The sequence below is a fragment of the Hemicordylus capensis genome, chromosome 2 (assembly GCF_027244095.1).
Source record: "Hemicordylus capensis ecotype Gifberg chromosome 2, rHemCap1.1.pri, whole genome shotgun sequence".
In the NCBI taxonomy this organism is placed as follows: Eukaryota; Metazoa; Chordata; class Lepidosauria; order Squamata; family Cordylidae; genus Hemicordylus; species Hemicordylus capensis.
Window position 1 is genome coordinate 304255696 of NC_069658.1, and position 17956 is coordinate 304273651.

The window sequence follows — 17956 nt, forward strand, 5'->3', positions numbered from 1 at the left end:
TGCCTGTATTGCATCCACAAGCTCACACTCAGCAGAACTATTCAGGGTTGAGAGCGGGCTAGCGCATGTCCCTTCTCCCTTGAATCAGAATTTGGATCCATCCATTACCCACTGTCATGTTTTTAATGATTCTTTTGTGGATATAATATCTCATATTTTGGCCAATTTAGACTCAGATCCCACAATTATTGCAGTGTCTGATGCTGAGGTGTCCACCAACTCCTCTTATGTGATTAGGTCATGGAACTGCAGGAAGAAGTTGCTTCCTTGCCTAAGAATGTCTTTCTGGGGGATCAAATGTTTAACATTAAACCAGCTAGCTATTTGAGTCTAATTACCATTCCTAAATTTAGACTTGCTTTGACGCTCGCCCGTCTTAATGCGCTTCCATCTGCTGTTATGGAGGGAAGATTTAAAGGTACCCCTTTCTCTGCTCGACTTTGCCCTTGCGGGTCTGGTCAAGTGGAGACAAGTGCGCATGCCATTTTATACTGTAATTTCTATAGGGATGCCCGCTTAAGATTAGTGTCCCCTTTGCTGCAACGTTTTCCTGGGCATTTGGATGACTTCTATTTGAAGTATTTACTGTCCAGTCTTGATGACAACCTAATTAGCAAAATGGCAAGGTACTGTTATATCATTTGCAACATCTGCTTAGGTTTTCAATAATGTTTTGCTTTCTTTTTTCCGTGATTCCTGTTTTATGATTGTAATGGAGTGTCCTCTGCTCTCTTTGGCTTTCAGTAAGCTCTATCTGGAGTTCACCACAACTGTCTTAATTTTAACCTGTCAGTATTGCGTTACAATATGTTTGATTTATTATGCTGAGGTGTGTTTTTTTGTAAGTATGTATGTTTTACTAAGTATTGGTCTATGACCGCAATGAAGGACTGACTGACTGTGTGACTGACTGTGATTAGGCTGGATCAGTTTCAGTTTGTGACTCCTGAGGATATGGACAAGGTACTTGGAATGGTGCAGCCTACCACCTGTACTCTTGACCCTTGAACTAAATGGCTTTTACTATCAGGCAGGGACATTGTTGTAGAAGGCTTGGTAGATACTATAAATGCTTCTCTGGTCTGAGGGAGAGCAGGATGCCTCCTTGTTTTAAGTAGGCAATTATTGGACCTCTTCTGAAGAAGCCTGAATTGGATTCCTCAGAGATAAGCATCTATAGGCCTGTCTCCAACCTGGTTGAGCAAGGTAATTGAGAAGTAGGGATGTGCAAATTGATTCGGGTACAAATCGATTTGTACCTGAATATAGCTGATTCGGGTGATTCGGAAACAAAACAAATCACCCCTGTGGTCCATTGGCTAGATTCGGGTACAAATCGAATCACGCCTGATTGAATTCAAATCTATTCGAGTTTTGGATCCCTCCAGATTGCCAGCTTTCATTTTTTAAAAAAGCTAAGCTCTAGCCCTTATAGAAGTGGAGTTATGGAGCAAAATGTGTGGTCACTATTTTTCAAGTGTTTGGATTCTTCGGTGTATAATAACTTTCCCTCAATGAATCCTTATGAGGATTCGTTACACACATTCATTTCTTCTATTCATTTTGACTGTCTCTTCAACAGCGCCAAGTGTCAATTACCATGTGCCAACTACACCCCACTCCCACCTGCAAGGCAGTAGGGTACTACACAGTTTAAGTTAAGTGCCTAATGGGTAGAGGCTACCATCCAAATTGCAGTGTCTTTGGGGCAGATTTGGGGCATAAAGTGGGATCTGGGACAGAAGAGTGGGGTGAGGTGCTAGTGTCTAATGGGTGGAGGCTACCACCCAAATTGCAGAGGGATTGGGCAAAGGGCTGATTTTTGGTGAATTGTTAAAGTTTACGCGTCCTTAAGGTTTTTCCTCATAGGGTATGCATGGAGGGTGTATCGCTTCATGTCGGGGGGAAAGGGGTGGCCTAGAGAGGTGTGGGGTTGGTGGTAGTGCCCAATGGGGGGGGGGCAAGGAAGCTACCAGAATTTTTTCAAAGGATTTGGGCAGAGGGCTGATTTTTGGTGATTTGTGGAAGTTTACACATCTTTAAGGTTTTTCTCCATAGGGAATCATGTAGGTTTCAGCAGCCCCATAACTGCAATTGGGGGGCGCTAGGGTGGCCCAGAGTGAGTGGCAGTGTAGTGAACAGAGGGTGCCAGCCAGGTACAGGGTTCTGTTGTTTCTGAGGTGTTCTGAGTGTGGATTTTATGATAGCAAATGAGAGTTGATTCATGGTTTGTATCGAAAATCTCATTTGCTACCAGATAATCTACACTCAGAACTTCAACAATTCACCAAAAATCAGCCCTTTGCCCAATTCCTCTGCAATTTGGGTGGTAGCCTCTACCCATTAGGCGCTACCACCCCACCCCATGCTTTTGGCCCTGGGACCTATTTTTTGATCCAAATTTATTCGGATTCAGATTCAGATCCAAATCGAATTCAGATGGGTCAGATCTGAACACAAAAATCTGATTCAGATGGGTCAGATCTGGACACAAAAACAAATCAGGGGTGTTTCAATTTGGATCCAAATTTAAACACAAAAAATCAGAATTGCACACCCCTATTGAGAAGGTGGTAGCCTCCCAACTCCAGGCAGTCTTGGAGGAAACTGATTGTCTAGTTCCATTTCAAACTGGCTTTTGGGCAGGCTATGGGGTGGAGACTGCCTTGGTCGGCCTGATGGATGATCTCCCTCAATTGGGAATTGACAGAGGGAGTGTGTGAACTGGGAATTGTCAGAGGGAATGTGACTCTGTTGCTCCTTTTGGATCTCTCAGCGACTTTTGATACTATCAACCATAGTATCCTTCTGAAGCATTTGAGAGGTTTGGGGGTGTGAAACACTGTTTTGCGGTGGTTCCACTTCTTCCTCTTGCACAGATTCCAGATGGTGTCCCGTGGAGAATGTTGCTCTTCAAAATCTGAACTTTCATATGGTAGCCTTCGAGGCTCCATACTGTCTCCGATGCTCTTTAACATCTACATGAAACTGCTGGGAAAGAACATCAGGGGATTTGATGCAGGGTATTATCAGTGTGCTGATGGCACCCAAGTCTTATTCTCCATGTCAACATAATCAGGTGAAGGCATAACCTCCAGCCTGCCTGGAGACTGTGATTGCTCCCTTGTAACTGGTATTTAGGGGCCTCTTGCCTCTGAGGCTAGAAGCGGCCTATAGCCACCAGGCATTGATAGACCTGTCCCTCATGAATTTGTCTAAAACGCTTTTAAAGCCATCCAGGCTAGTGGCGATCACCATATCCCATGGCAGATAATTCCATAGATTAATTATGCACTGTGTGAAAAAGTACTTCCTTTTATTGGTCCTAAATTTCCTGGCCATCAGTTTCATGGGATGACCCCTGGTTCTAGTGTTATGTGAGAGGGAGAAAATTTATCTCTGTCCATTTTCTCTACTCCATGCATAATTTTATAGATCTCTGTCATGTCTTCCTGTATTTGCCTCTTTTCCAAACTAAAAAGTCCCAGATGCTGTAGCCGTGCCTCATAATGAAGGTGCTCCAGGCTCCTGATCATCTTGGTTGCCCTCTTCTACACCTTTTTCAGTTCTACAATGTCCTTCTTAAGATATGGTGACCATAATTGTATGCAGTACTCCAAATGCTACCCCACAGATTTGTATAAGGGCATTATAATATTAGCATTTTTATTTTCAGTTCCCTTCCTAATGATCCCTAGCATGGAATTGGCCTTTTTCACAGCTGCTGCACACTGAATCAATACTTTAAACAAGCTGTCCACCATGACCCCAACATATCTCTCCTGGTCATCGAAAACAGCTCAAACCCCATCAGTGTATATGTGAAGCTGGGGTTTTTTGCTTTTTGCCCTAATACGCATCACCTTACACTTACTTATACTGGACTGCATTTGTAATTTTGTTGCCCTCTCACTCAGTTTGGAGATCCTTTTGGAGCTCCTCACAATTTGTTTTGGATTTCACTACCCTAAATAGTTTAGTGTCATCTGCAAATCTGGCCACTTTGCTGCTTACCCCAACAAATTTAAATGGGGGAATGTTGTTTCATTGGGTGTTCTTTAAAGCTGAGTGTTCTCTTATTCAGAGAATAAAACACATTCCAGAGAACACGCAGCAAACCTCCTCACAGAAGTTCGCAAATGACTCACTTTTCCTGGTTATGTTCCAAAATAAAGATACTATTACTAATGATGATGCACTTAAGTTCTCTGTGAAGGAAGATTAACCAGGAGTGAAGGGAGACAAATGTATTTAAAATCCCCATATCTCCCCTCCACTTTAAAGCCCTTTGCATCCCTCTATTAATTCTGCGCAGCAACACCATCTAGATGCTATTTTAGTCCTATGATTCAAAAACCCTTTTTTCATGTATGAAAACCTGGTCCAAGTGTTCTGTTTTGACACTCCCTCCCCCCCACCCGCCCCGCTCCCAGCAATCTCTCTTTCTCTTTTCCAGTAATAACGCTGGGAATGGCTGAAAAGACATAGACTACTGGAGAGCTTAGACATGACTGATTCTGCCATCTAGTGGACACAATTCCTTAACTTGAATTTCTAGTTCCCAGCAGCAGTTTTTACAACTGTGTATGTTACATTATACAATTAGTCCTCTTACTACACTGCCTGGAATATTCTTACACACTTCCCACAATTCACATTCATTCAGGAGAGTAAGCATGAACAAGATAACCAAAAACCACAGTGGGGTAGTAGCCTTTATTAGGACCTTTTAGGACCAACCCAACAGTCCCAAAGTAATGATGAGCAACCTTTCACATTCTTCTTCATACTGGATATTATGCAAGGCAAAGGCAAAAGAGGTGGCACCTCAACAGCAGCAAAAGGAAAACAAGATGAGGGATTTATTGTGGAGATACAATCCTGTCCCAACGCCTTTCAAAAATACTACAAACAAACAAACCATACAGTAGACAACCAAACAAAAAGGTCTCCTTTTGTTTCGTGGATACCTAGAAAACTGGGTGAGGGCAACAAGTGTCACCCTACTTTGTGGGGATGCTGTGGAAAGAAATATTTTTGTTTGGCTGTTCATAGCTGCGCCTCGCTGAAGAGTCATCATCAGAACACATTGAGAATGGGCACATCGGAATTTTAACTCCACAGTAAAGCCCACATACCATTTGGCATCCTGCTTCAATTCATCTTTTTTTCTTTTTGTGGATGTTAAACAAAACAACTTTGCAGAGGAAGGAAAAGGTGGGGCCCCAGACTCTGTAGATGTCTCAAGCTGGAGTCCACAGGAGACATTAGCAGAGCTAATTCAATTAGACTACTAAATGCATAGGATTACACTGAGGGCTGCTGGGAAGAATGGCTCTTCCTCCACTCCCCAGCCTGAATAAGAGTTCTGGGTAACTCAATCACTTGCTCTTTACATTCTGACATTGGTCCTTACAGTCGTATTACCTGTGGCTTTTGGATTTTTTCCTCTCAATGCACCAGCATGACTACCTAGGATTTTTGTAAGAGAATGATCCCATGTCAGTCCAGCGATATCATTCCACACTTCTCACCCCACATCCCACCTTACAGCGATTCTGCAGGGTGGAAGTTTTAAAATAATTTTAATGAGCTTCACAGCTACCCAAAAAACAGGATGTCACTATGTGTAACAAAGCAGTAGAACAATTTGCAGAATGTTTTATAAGAGGAATGGAAATATCACTTCGTGGTATTAATTGCCCTAGCTTGATTCTCATAGGCATTTTTGACATCCTTGTCATAATTGGGTGGTGAATCTTTCTGACAAGTCCATCTCCAGATTATGAAATTAATATTTACCACATTTTGAGGAATGTCACTTTTCATGAACCATAGAATGGATTGAAGAGGGACTGGGTTGTTAATTGGCTGTTTGTTCCTGGGACTGTAGGTCACAACCCCAATTAGTAAAAAGGCTAAAAACAAGCACATTGCCAATAAAGTGAGCCTTTTCGGGCCCTTGGTTGCTAGCAGGAAGAATGCCATTACTGGCTTACACTAAACCCCATCAGTGATTCATTTTGTCTCATGCACTGCAGGCTGATCACTATGGACTTACCTATATGGTTCCCCCCAAAGAGCCCATAGGTTCTTTAGACTCCTGTTGCCTGGACCTAGCCTTCTTACTTTCACATTCAACTGGAAAAATCTGACCCTGTTTCTGGATTTCGATGCTGCTACTGGTTTTTACCTGCAAATTTAGTGTAAGAAGAACAGATGCTGTATTAGACTAGGGATTGCCAACTTCTATAGTTAAATAAATCTCAAGGCTTACCCTCTGGTCCCTGACACCAGGAGTTTTTCTAAGGAAAATTTAGAACTACACTTAATTCGTATGTGCCGTGTATGCTGCTACAATACACCTGTGCATTTTGTGTATGTGTGTGTGTGTGTGTGTGCGCGCACATTTTGTTGCTTTTATAGAGTCATATCTGGAAGCCTACACAGACTGGGAGAAAAACCCACAGAACTTGGAATTTATTTATTTGACAGCACTTAGCACTAATGTAGAACATGAGGAAATATCTTAAGCACACAAACTGACCAGGTTCAGGTTTTGTTGTCCCAACCTCCAGTTTGCCTGTGGCAACAGTACATTTGAATGTGGCTCTGCTGTTAGCCTTCTCTCAAGTCGGAGTTGAGGGAGGAAACTCCACCCTCACTCTGGCTGCTATTAGCTGTGCGGGCTGTCTTTCAGGAAAGAAGGAAGCCCGCACAGACAGTTCCCCTGCCTCTCTGCAGTCTCACTGACTGCAGAGAGGCCCCTTCCCCCAACATCCGAATGCGGATGGGAGAGGGTGCAGAACTGCGGGTCCATTGGAACCACGGTTCTGTATTACATATGAACTGGGCCTGTTTTGCTCACTAACTCCAGTCCTGTCCAAAGAACAGCATTAGCAAGAGATTCAAGCACTCCCCTCAAATATGCTCTGCTACCCCATATGCAGCAGGGAAATGAATTGATTAGCAAGCCAGAGATTGCCAGTTCGAATCCCTGCTGGTACATATATCGGGCAGCAGCCATATAGGAAGATGCTGAAAGGCATCATCTCATACTGTGTGAGAGATGGCAGTGGTGAACCCCTCCTGTATTCTACCAAAGACAACCACATGGCTCTGTGGTCGCCAGGAGTCAACACCGACTCGTTGGCACCTTTACCTTTACCCCATATTCAACCAATGCATTCAGCTACTGTATATTAAAGATACATACCATGGATTAAATTTGTAGAAATCCTACTACAAGTGCTGTTTCACTTGCTCCAACATTCAGAAGCCATTGTAGCTCCAGTCTCCTGGCCAGGCCAGGCACATCCCCATTCAGCTGTGTGGCCAGGAGCAGGAGGTGGGTGAGCCCATCTATCCATATGCAGGAGGGTGCAATGCAGACATTTTCTTTTTTTCAAATGATTGTCCCCTGTAGATTTGAGCCTGCATTGAACCCCTGTGTCAAGGTCACAAGGTCTTCCAAAGGCAGAGTGAAGGCCTAGTCTGGTATCCTATGCCCTAATTCAACAACAAAGTTGTTCTAGTAAGAACTAATCAGCCTACTTTCCTTTCATTGTCTCTACAACTGAACTATATTTGGTTCAAATCAAGGTCCACAAGTTGGATCTTTTGCAATTCAAATGTTCATGTGTCCACCATCTTGGATTGGGGTGGATGACATCATTACAAACTACACAATTGGGGTGCCCCTGTGTGTCACTCACTACAACTGTACCAAATTTGGTTGAAATTGGTTAGACTGTCCACAAGTTATTGCACTTGCACCTCAAAAGTTTACGTGTCTGCCATCTTGAATTGGGGTGGATGACATCACCATAAACTATGCCATTGAGGTGTCCCTCTGTGTTCCTACAGCTGCAGCACATTTGGTTCATATTGGTTAAGCGGTTCACAACTTAGCCCACTTGCGCCTCCAAAGTTTACATGTCTGCCATCTTGAATCGCTGTGGATGACATCACCACAAACTATGCCATTGAGGTGTCCCTGTGTGTCACTCACTGCAACTGTACCCAATTTGGTTCAAATGGGTTAGGCAGTCCACAAATTAGCCTGCTTGCACCTCAGATGTTCACGTGGCTGCCATCTTCAATCGAAGTGGATGACATCATCACACACCACACCATTTGGGCTTCCCTATGTGTCCCTACAGCTGTAGAAAATTTGGTTCAAATCAGTTAGGCAGTTAACTTGCACCTCAAAAGTTTATGCGTCTGCCATCTTGGATCAGGGTGGATGACACAAACTACACTGTTGAGATGTCCCTACAAGTGTACCCGATCTGGTTCTGATTTGGATCTAGAAAGGTGGGTCAGGAGTACCATGAGCTCAGGCCTTGACAAATTTTCTTTGGTTCTTGGAGTCAGCCCCAAATTTTAGAGACCAGGCAATGGACACTTGCAGGGGTGTCGCTATAATTGAGTGGATGGGTTCCAAGAACCAGGGCCCCTGAGTTCCTGAGGGGCCCCCAGCTATACCATTCCCTATCTTCTTCATTATCTCCCTAACTCCTAGGGGCCGCTGGAGAAAGGGGTGACACAGGCCCCTTCTCCCCTAGCTATGTCCCTGGACACTTGGCAACATTACTGGACTTAGTGATGGATATTGTGGAGGAGGAGGGTAAATGGACTTCTCTTTATCTCCTTTGTAGGTAACATACTTAGAATAGAAGTATTTATTTGCCTGGGATAAATAAATATATTAAGTAACTCTTCCTTTGAATATCCTAGTCTAAGCACGATGGTTAAATATCTAGGCACCATGGCTCCCTTGAGCCTGGGATTTGTTCAAGCCTTGGTTTAAACATTCTGATTCTTTCTTCAGTTTCCTCTTTTAACAACTGGAAACTGCACAAATCTGTCTTGCCCTTTTTACCTATGAATTATTATTACTTATTTATTTATTTTTCAAATTTGTAGACCACCCCAAACTTCCATTTCTAGGCGGTTTACAATATAAACAGATTAAAATGGAAACCACTTTAAACCATTTAAGACAATTGTTTTAAATTTACAACAATTGTTTTAGTTGCATAAATATCAGGATGAGGTGAGTTGTTTGTGTCTTTCCTAAAGAGTTATTTCTGAAAGGCAAATTTTTAGGATTTGGACTTCTGAATACAAGGCCTGCAGATACTCCAATCCCAAGAAAAAAGTCAAGTCATTTTGAATTTTTTTTAAAAAGAAATATTATTTTCTTTTCATTGCCCTTCTTCATTTAACTACCAATTCAGAACTGCATACAATTCCCATTACAGCTGCACAAATCTGGTTTGAAACTGCACATTCTGTGTAGAAATTATGTGTATTAGGAAAAGCTGTGCCTGGCACAAACCTTCATCCCAGAGACCCTTCACTCATTATGATCGGTCTCCGCTGTATACTCACAGCTGAGCGCTTGCTGGCACTCCCCACAAGGAAGGAAAACTGAGATACTGAAGGCAACTCAGGGAGTCCATAGCTAAAGCTAAGTCAGGGTTTCAACCTAGATTGCCCAGAACCTATTCAACACTAGATGGTATCTCAAACTCTGATACACCAGATGTTGCTGAACTACAACTCCCATCACCCCCAGCCTCAATAAAGTGTAGCCAGGTATGATGGGAGTTGTAGTTCAGCAATGTCTGGTGTACCACAGGTTGGGAATCCCTGCAATAGTCCATACGACCTGCACTTCGGGTCAGACTAGACAAGGAGGCGATTGTCACGGTCGGTAAAAAGTGGGCTAAGGGAGCCTGGCCCGCTTATTGCCAATCATGTGCTGCAACAGGAGCCACGTGGCTCTCAGCAGCAAACCTCCCAGAGTACCCCTCCCCTTAGCCAAGGTTAACGGACGGAGCGCTCCGTTAACCTTGGCACTTTGATCATGTATTGCCGCGGCTCTGTGCTGTGGCAACACACAAGGAGACCCCTGACCAGGAGGCTGCAAGCAGCTGCCCGGGCTTGGGGGTCTCTCCAGGATGCCCCACGCACTTGCGCGGCACATCCTGGATCTGCCGGGTGCCACGCGGCCCCCAATCCCCGCAGTCCCCGCCGGCTCCACGACAGAGCTGGCAGCCGTGTGGGAGGCCGATCTGGCCCCCCAGGGCTAAGCCCACTCTCCCCACAAACCCTCTTAAGGCAGGTCTCACTAATCATGAGACTCGGCTCAAGATGTTGAGCATCTCCCACTTTCTAAAAGTCAAAAACAGTCATGAGAAGGTTGTATGGAATTAATCAGGGCCACACTTTGGAAAGGAGTTTAATGGTCTCCCCCACCCTCCCACCCACTTGTTTCCCAATCTAAATTGCCACTAAAGCTATTTGCCCCATGAGGGAAATCATATACATGTTTTCCCCTGCAGGATAAATAGCTTGCAGATAGCAAAAATGATGTGAGATAAAATAGGGGGAAACTGTCTGTTTCTGCCAGCACTATTACCCAGATCCAATGCAGACTGTGTGTGTGTGTGTGTGTGTGTGTGTGAGAGAGAGAGAGAGAGAGAGAGAGAGAGAGAGAGAGAGAGAGAGAGAGCACGCATTGGAGGAAGAAATGAGAAGCGAGCAGCTGTGGGGTGGGGGGCACACAGAATGGCCAGTCAGGAAGAAACCAAGGAAGCCAGGAGGGAAGGGACCCAGTGGCAATGCTGTGAAGGGCCATGGCTCAGCCACCCCTAGTCCCAGTAGAACCAAGGAGTGCGGCCATGCCTCTGCTTCAGGTCTCCAGCTGATTTTAGATAGCAGCTCCCATAATCCTCAGCCACAAGGCCAATAGTCAGGGATTATGGGAGTTGTCCAATATCTGCAGGAGGGCTGAAGTTGTGCAGCCCTGCCTTAAGCCAAGCCAAGCCAAGTGGAGACCCCAGGGGGAAGCAGATGCTGAGAGAAAGATAGCTTGGCAGGTAACAGGGAAGGGACGGTCGGTGACCCTTTGTTCCCCTGGATGATGAGCCTTCCCCTAGGCACTACCAAGGATGGTTCTGATAGTAACAAGCCAAGGGAAAACAGGATTGGCATATTGCTGTGGAGAGTAAGCGGCAATTAAAAAATGCTTTATTTCATCGCCCTGGCTGTCTCTATGCAAGTACCAGGACTCTACAATGTGGAATAGCCCCCCTGGATAGATGAACCTATCACACTGTAAGTGATTATTTTTTTAAAGTGAGAGATCTGGTCACAGACTCCCGACGTCCATCTAATTTGGCCCTTAGTGTCTCTGAATGTTTGCAAGTGGGAGGTTGGGACTGCTCTTCTGTTTTAGTTATTGGTGCCAAGATTCTAATGTACCCAGTGGTGAAGCATTAAGACACTTCCCGTCATTGTTCTGCAGTTTGCTGGCCTAATGTTCTGCTGTCTGCTCCAAAGTAAAGCAGATGGCAGCCAGTCACATCAAGAAACTCCTAGTCTTCCTGTTGTCAAGTTGCCTCTGTTGCACAAGCAGCAAAATATCTTGCTCTTCTTTCATTTTTACCAAAAGAACCATTCCGCAGAAGGACACAATCACATTTGACTTCAAAACAATGATATCTATATCATCACTTCGTACTATCAGAGACAGATAACATATATAATCACAGCTGAGTTCAATATCTGGTGGCATCTCACTGGTGCCTCACAGCAGACATCCATGCATACCAGCATGTGTGCTGATGTGTGTTGCAAGCAGCAACTTTGAACATAGGAAGTGCATTTAAGATTTTGCCCCAAGTTGCCTCAATGGATGTCTGTCTTTACAGCCAATCCTTGTTGTGCATGCGGTTGGTACTCTCACAGCCAGGCCAGGATCATGGGCAGTCACACCCAAATATGAACCTGGAGTGTGTGTTCTGCAGCTCGGGACAGGATATGAGCTGGAAAAGGTAAAGACTGCTCTGTTTACCAGGCATAGACAGAAATCTGGGCTCCTTGTATTTATACCAGGCCTTGCCAATTCTGAGGCATCCTACTGCCTGCTGGTTGCCGGTGGGGATGTATATCACTCTTACCTTCTGCATCTCTGAGGCCTGAGCTCATTAAGCTAAGTCCACGTTTCAGGGGCTCACTAAGCTAGGCCCCAGACTCCTTATATTTATACCACACCTTACCAATCCTGAGGCATCCTACTTCCTGCTGATTGTCAGGGGTGATGTTGTATATCCCTCTTCCCTTCTGTACCTGAAGACCGCTCTGAGGCCTGTCCTCTCTAAGCTAGGACCCAGTTTTGGTCTCTGAGGTTCATTGTTCCCTAACAGTTTCAGACAATTCAGTTTCACTTTATTTCCTCCACAGTGACAGTACAACAAGCCTGGAAAAGAACCAGATTTCCAGGCAGATGAATAAGCCCAGTGTGCACAGTTGCTTTTAACCAATAACAATAGAGTCAAGTATGCAGACTCACTTCCTATGCTGGCAGAGCCCACACAAAGTTCAGGGCTCAAGGATTTCTTCTCAGAGAGGAAGACCCAAGTCCCTGTTGGGGTTTGTGATTATTTAGCAAAGCACCGAGGAAGCTACCACTCCAGTTACAGAGTGCAGAGTTTAGTTGTGGCAGCTATTTAAGGAACACACATGGAGATTACTGTAGAGTCTAAGTTACTTAATTAGTTTATTGGTGAAATACATTTGAGATAGCTACATAATGAATAGGTAGGGGGCGGGAGAGAGAGATGTCTCCATCTTCTCTCTAGGAGAAAAGGAAAAGGACTGACTCACTACAGGAAGTACCCAAGGAGTCAAAGCAGGGGTCATAGAGCAGAGGAAAGCAGGGACAGGTAAGGAGACCCTCACTCACTACCTCTGCTCCCAATGCCCCTGGTGATCATTAGGATAGTTGGTGCAAAAGGTCGATGCACTGGAACTCCATCTCAAACAGTCCCAGCGGTATCCCAGCCGAGACCCCAAAGGAAGACACACACTTGCCAGAGCTCACTCCTCCGACAGCACCACCATTAGTGGAGACTAAGGATACCCAGGATCCAACACCCCCAATAGATCTCAGTCCCATCTCTGGAGTCCCTTCCATCACTCCCAGAACCACAGCAGTGGAGGTGATTCAGGGCCACAGCAAAGCTCCATCACTGGCTGCTTATAAGCTCTTTATTCAGAGCCCAACCTTTGCTGGCACAGCTCTATACAGAGCTCCTGCCTCAGGCTTGATACCTAACGCAGGCTCCCTCACCCTACTAGAACTGTGGATGAACATATGCATTGATCACAGTCATCATTGATTTTGTTCCATAAAACCACCTTTGCTTAAGACACTGATTATCCAAGAGTGAGACACAGATTAAAAATATTCCTTGGCATGTATCCTCTTTTGCATTCCATAGTTCCCTCACTTTCCACTTAAAGTTCAGCTTATAATTTCCCCCTAACTCCGGAACTGCTTGCATCTTTCATATATTTCCTCTAGCTGATCATACACCCAGCTTGCCCCCATCTTTGTGTGGCCATTGGTCTGTTTGGGGAAGACATCAGTGCCTTCATCTTTCTATGCCCCTTAACCCCCAAGCTATTAAACAAGATCAAGACTTGCCACCAAACCGAATTCTGACAGAAACAGGCCGCCTATGGCTCACTTGCATATGCAGTGTATGAAATATAAAATTAGAGCTGAGCAGACCAGTTCAAAATTCACAGCATCACACTTAGAATTTGCACTTTGCCCTGAGCAGCCTGCGTTTAATTCTCTCCTGAGTCCTGAAGATTCATTCCTTTTGGGCTGTTGCTAGAGAAGCAAACTACATTGGTTGCCTGGAAGTTTTTCACATGGGCCTTTCACCCTTTAACTCGGATCTCCTCCAGAATGGAGGGGTTGTGTTCACATATCGGCCAGATTTACCCCCAAATCCCTGCAAGTTATCGGGGAGCAGTTAACACACAATTTGTGGTTTTCACTGTGCATTAGAATGTAGCCCGATTTATATCCAGGGTGAAAAAATCCACTATCTGTGTGGGCTTTTGGGGACAACAAGTTCAAGTAAAGCCTCCTCATAAACCTGCGGTAAAGCCTGCTGTGTGTAAAAGTCCCTGGTGTTGTTCTCTAATCTCAGACTTCTTCTCTCTCCTGGAAAGGATTGGAATAGATGCCCAGTGACTAGGCAGTAAGCAGCATCTGTTACCCTTGGGAGACCCCCCCCCCTTTTTTTTTTTACACTTCCTTGTTCTGCTATAAGTTCCCCATGTGGTCATGGGCTTCTTTCCTTCTTTTTTTTTTTTTTTTTACTTTTCAGGATGTGGGTTGTCAGATGAAACAAATACAAGTCTGTAAAAAGGACATGTGAAAGTCCTTGTAGATGAACCATCTTCCTTTTCTTAGATCTGCAGTCCAGCTGTGTCACTGTTATCTACCTACATGAGTGTGTGTGTGCTTCCAGTGAAATTCTAGACAGACAGACAGACAGACAGACACACACCCACACACACCCCGGCTAAGTACTCTGCTGGTGCCGGATCTGCATAATAGTTAATACATTGGTTGGTATCAAGTCAGAGACCATCCCTACCAGCTCATCAGTAGTGATATGCAATCCTCCTATGCAATCCTACTTAAATCAGAAGTGTCAAATTCAAATCTGATGGTGGGCTGGAATCCCACTGGATTCCGCTAGATTGGATTCTGACACATCTCTGGGGGGCCGCACATAGCCTCATGCCATCTTCTGTTGCCTTGCGCCCACCTCACACCACCTTCTGTCATCGTCCTCTTCCTCTCCACTCATTCTGTCACTCCCTTTCTTCCCCCCTCTCTTGCCCTGCGACTTTTGTCCTACTACTCTCTTGCCCCCTCTCTTGCCCTACTACTTTCACACCAGAATTTGCTCAGGGTAAATTTAAATTAATTCAAGAAGTAATTCTAAACATAACATAACATAATTTTAAGTGTTATTGTTCTCAAAAATAGAGAAAGGGGATGGGGAAGGGGAGAGAGGCGGGAGAGAGGGGGTGGAGAGGCTTGACGAGAAAGAGAGAGGGAAGGAAAGAAAGAGAGAAAAGGAAAAGGGGGTGGGGAGGAATGAGAGAAGGAAGGAAGGAAGGAAGGCAGGAAGGAAGGAAGGAAGGAGGCTTGACGAGAGAGGGGGGATGGAAGAGGGGGAGACAAATACTGGTGGTGGCAGTGGAGGAAAGAAGGAAGCTGGTCAGTGTGTGGCGAGGCGTGGGGTGAGGGGAAAGGAAAGAGAGGTTTGAGGGGGAGAAGGAAGCCGGCCAGCACTTCGGATGCTTCCATGAAGGATTGGGAAGCCACTACCCCACACAGCAATAGGGATGCTAAGTTTGGACTCAAATGCAGCTATCAGAATGAAACATTTTTATTATTATTTAGTACATTTATATACCACCCCATATAAAAAAGTCCCTGGGTGGTTCTCACTGGGACCAAACATAGGAAGTTGCCATATACTGAGTCAGGCCATTGGTCTATCTAGCTCAGTATTGTCTTCACAGACTGGCAGCGGCTTCTCCAAGGTTGCAGGCAGGAATCCGTCTCAGCCCTATCTTGGAAATGCCAGGGAGGGAACTTGGAACCTTCTGATGATCTTCCCAGAGCAACTCCATCCTCTGAGGGGTATATCTTACAGCGCTCACAGGTGGTCTCCCATTCAAATGCAACCAGGGCATACCCTGCTTAGCTAAGGAGACAAGTCCTGCTTGCTACCACAAGACCAGCTCTCCTCTCCAAGACCAAGAAAGGGGTTAATTTTTTTTTTTAAAAGAACATTCTGAACAGGTGCCGGCAGTGTTTCCAAACTTTCCAAACTAGTTTGATGAACACCAGCTGTGTGGGTATAAAACTAGGACATCTTAAAATGCATCTCATTGTGAGGTGTGAATGGTGTGAGAGCTTCAGGAAAAGGTTGCTCAACTTGTAATAAAAGTGAGCATTACAAACAGTAAAAATTCATATTGCAAACCCATTATTTACAAACTTTGTCCACGGCTGTACTTATCAGGATAAGTGTTTCATGCACTTCAGTTCCTACGGCCTCCATTATAATGGAAGAGATTGAAGTGACCAGCCCCTCCATATTTAACCACTTCCAAATACCCTGTTTCAATTTTGTGCCTAGCCTTGAGGGTAAACCTCAAGGGTAAACCTAAATGAAAATTTGCCAGGGAAGTAAAAGACAGCCCTAAATAACACTCAAGGTTTCCAGAACTTGGTAGCTGGTAAGGTCAGCTTGGAACTAACCAGTCATGGAGCACTCTCTATACAGTAACACACAGCCATGGATAATATCTAATTTCAACACACTAATGCATTGATCAGCTATGACATTCTGTGAATTTCTAAACATGAGAATCACTCTCATCTCTCTTGAGACCTCAAAGCTGGAACCTACCTAGTCACATCTTCCAGCATTTAAACACTGAAACATTGGTGCATTTGTGCCTGCTTTCTGCCTTTTCCCTTTCCCAGCACCTTCTCCTCATCACTATAGTGCCAGCCCCTACCAGGACCTTCATGTTTCTGCCATGTGATCATCATATTTTAATGCTGCATGTGTTCTCCAAATGGTTGAAACATAGATCATGATCCAGGGCTACCATATGTGGGTCAGAAAGTACAGGGGCCCACATGTCTCTCACAAAAATTTGGGAGGCACATTCCTTGCTGGGAAAATCCTGCACTGCTCCCCAAGGGTCTTTTTTTTTTTTTTTTTTTTTTGGAGAGAGAGAGAACCCACACACCTGTATGGCAGCCACACAATTACATCAGTTTGGTACAGGCAATATATGTGCTGGTTCTTAAGATCAATGTAATGTCCATTTTGTGGGAATCTAGACATTCCCACAGCACATGCTCCTGTTCAGCAATTGTGAGAACCTTGAAAATCTTAGCAATCCCTGCTGGGTGCTTTCCAGCTTAATTGCTTCACAACATACACGATATGGGTTTTGACACCATCTTGCATATGGATATGGGAACATCTGCACAGCCACAGCCTGTAATCAGATCTTACCTTGATGTTTCAGGTTTAAAGTGTTGAATATGCATGAGAAAATAGTAGCTGTTTTCTTTTTCTCAGGCTTGCTCTGTTTCCCACTCCCCCGCCCCCATCTCTGCCTCTCAGCTTTTGAAATCAGACTTCTTCTTTTTAATATTTCCCCACTGTTCTTGCACAAAGCAACCAGTCTCTGCAATAAACTTTTTTTTAAATGACCCGGAGCTCTTGTGCTACAATACCTGTGGTACCTCCTTCAGTTGCAATCGGCCAGGGTTTTTTGTTTTTTGTTTTGCAAGAACCTCTCTTGTGCAAATTCACTGAGAAGGGGAGAAAAGGAGGGGAGGGAAAGCCATCATGTCACCCACTCCCTCCTCCACATCCCCACCTCCCTCCCTCCCTCCCTCCCTCCCTCTCTTCCTCCCTGATACCCCACCGCAACTCCCCACCTTTGCTGGCAATCTCCCTCCCTGATTTGCTTCATGTGTGGGGGCTGTTTCATCTCCTCCTCCTCTCTCTCACTCTCTCCCCTCAAAGCCCCAGACAGCTCCAGCCACAATAGGTTTATTCCTGTTTTGAAGCCAGTTAGGGTTAGCGTAGGATTTTAAACCATTTCCTCCCTTGTCTGGAAAGCACCCCTAGACAATGCACCAAGGCAAACCTTACCTGTCTACTAGGCAGAGCTAGGCAGTCCGTCACTTAGGGCACCAGTACTTGGGGTGGGGGCATATAAACAGTGCCAGAATATAGCACTGCCCATTATACTCTCTCTCCCTTTTGTATTGCACCCCTGTAGTACTGCATAGTAGTGTAAACATGTAATATATGATACTGCACCTGCTCCTCAAAGGGCCTACACATTCTTCAGCCCAAAATACACAGTCTTTGCTCATTGCACTGCAGCCCTTAATAAACAGCTAATCTCATAAACTGCACTCACTCTCTTGAATTGCCTGCCTCCGCATTCATTTTCAAGAAGAAATGGTCTCAGACAGGATTTCCAAATTAACAGCAGCATCATTTCATCTCTGAAGTGTTAACGGTTT

At 44.8% G+C, this 17956-nt stretch overlaps 1 protein-coding gene across 3 annotated transcripts in view; it reads left to right on the forward strand.

The window, feature by feature from the left end:
- The first annotated feature begins 380 nt into the window (after window positions 1-380).
- The window catches only part of DNASE1L3 (deoxyribonuclease 1 like 3), a 44368-nt gene continuing 26792 nt past the window's right edge, over window positions 381-17956 (forward strand). The window contains exon 1 of one of the 3 annotated variants that reach the window (XM_053303050.1): window positions 381-418. Coding sequence is in view for 2 of the 3 variants with exons in the window: in XM_053303048.1 (XP_053159023.1) it covers window positions 11794-11846 (53 nt within the window). In the remaining variant the exon portion in view is untranslated. Of the gene's footprint in view, window positions 419-451; window positions 627-11781; window positions 11847-17956 lie in introns of those variants that run through there. The other 2 variants (XM_053303049.1, XM_053303048.1) reach the window with 2 other exon arrangements.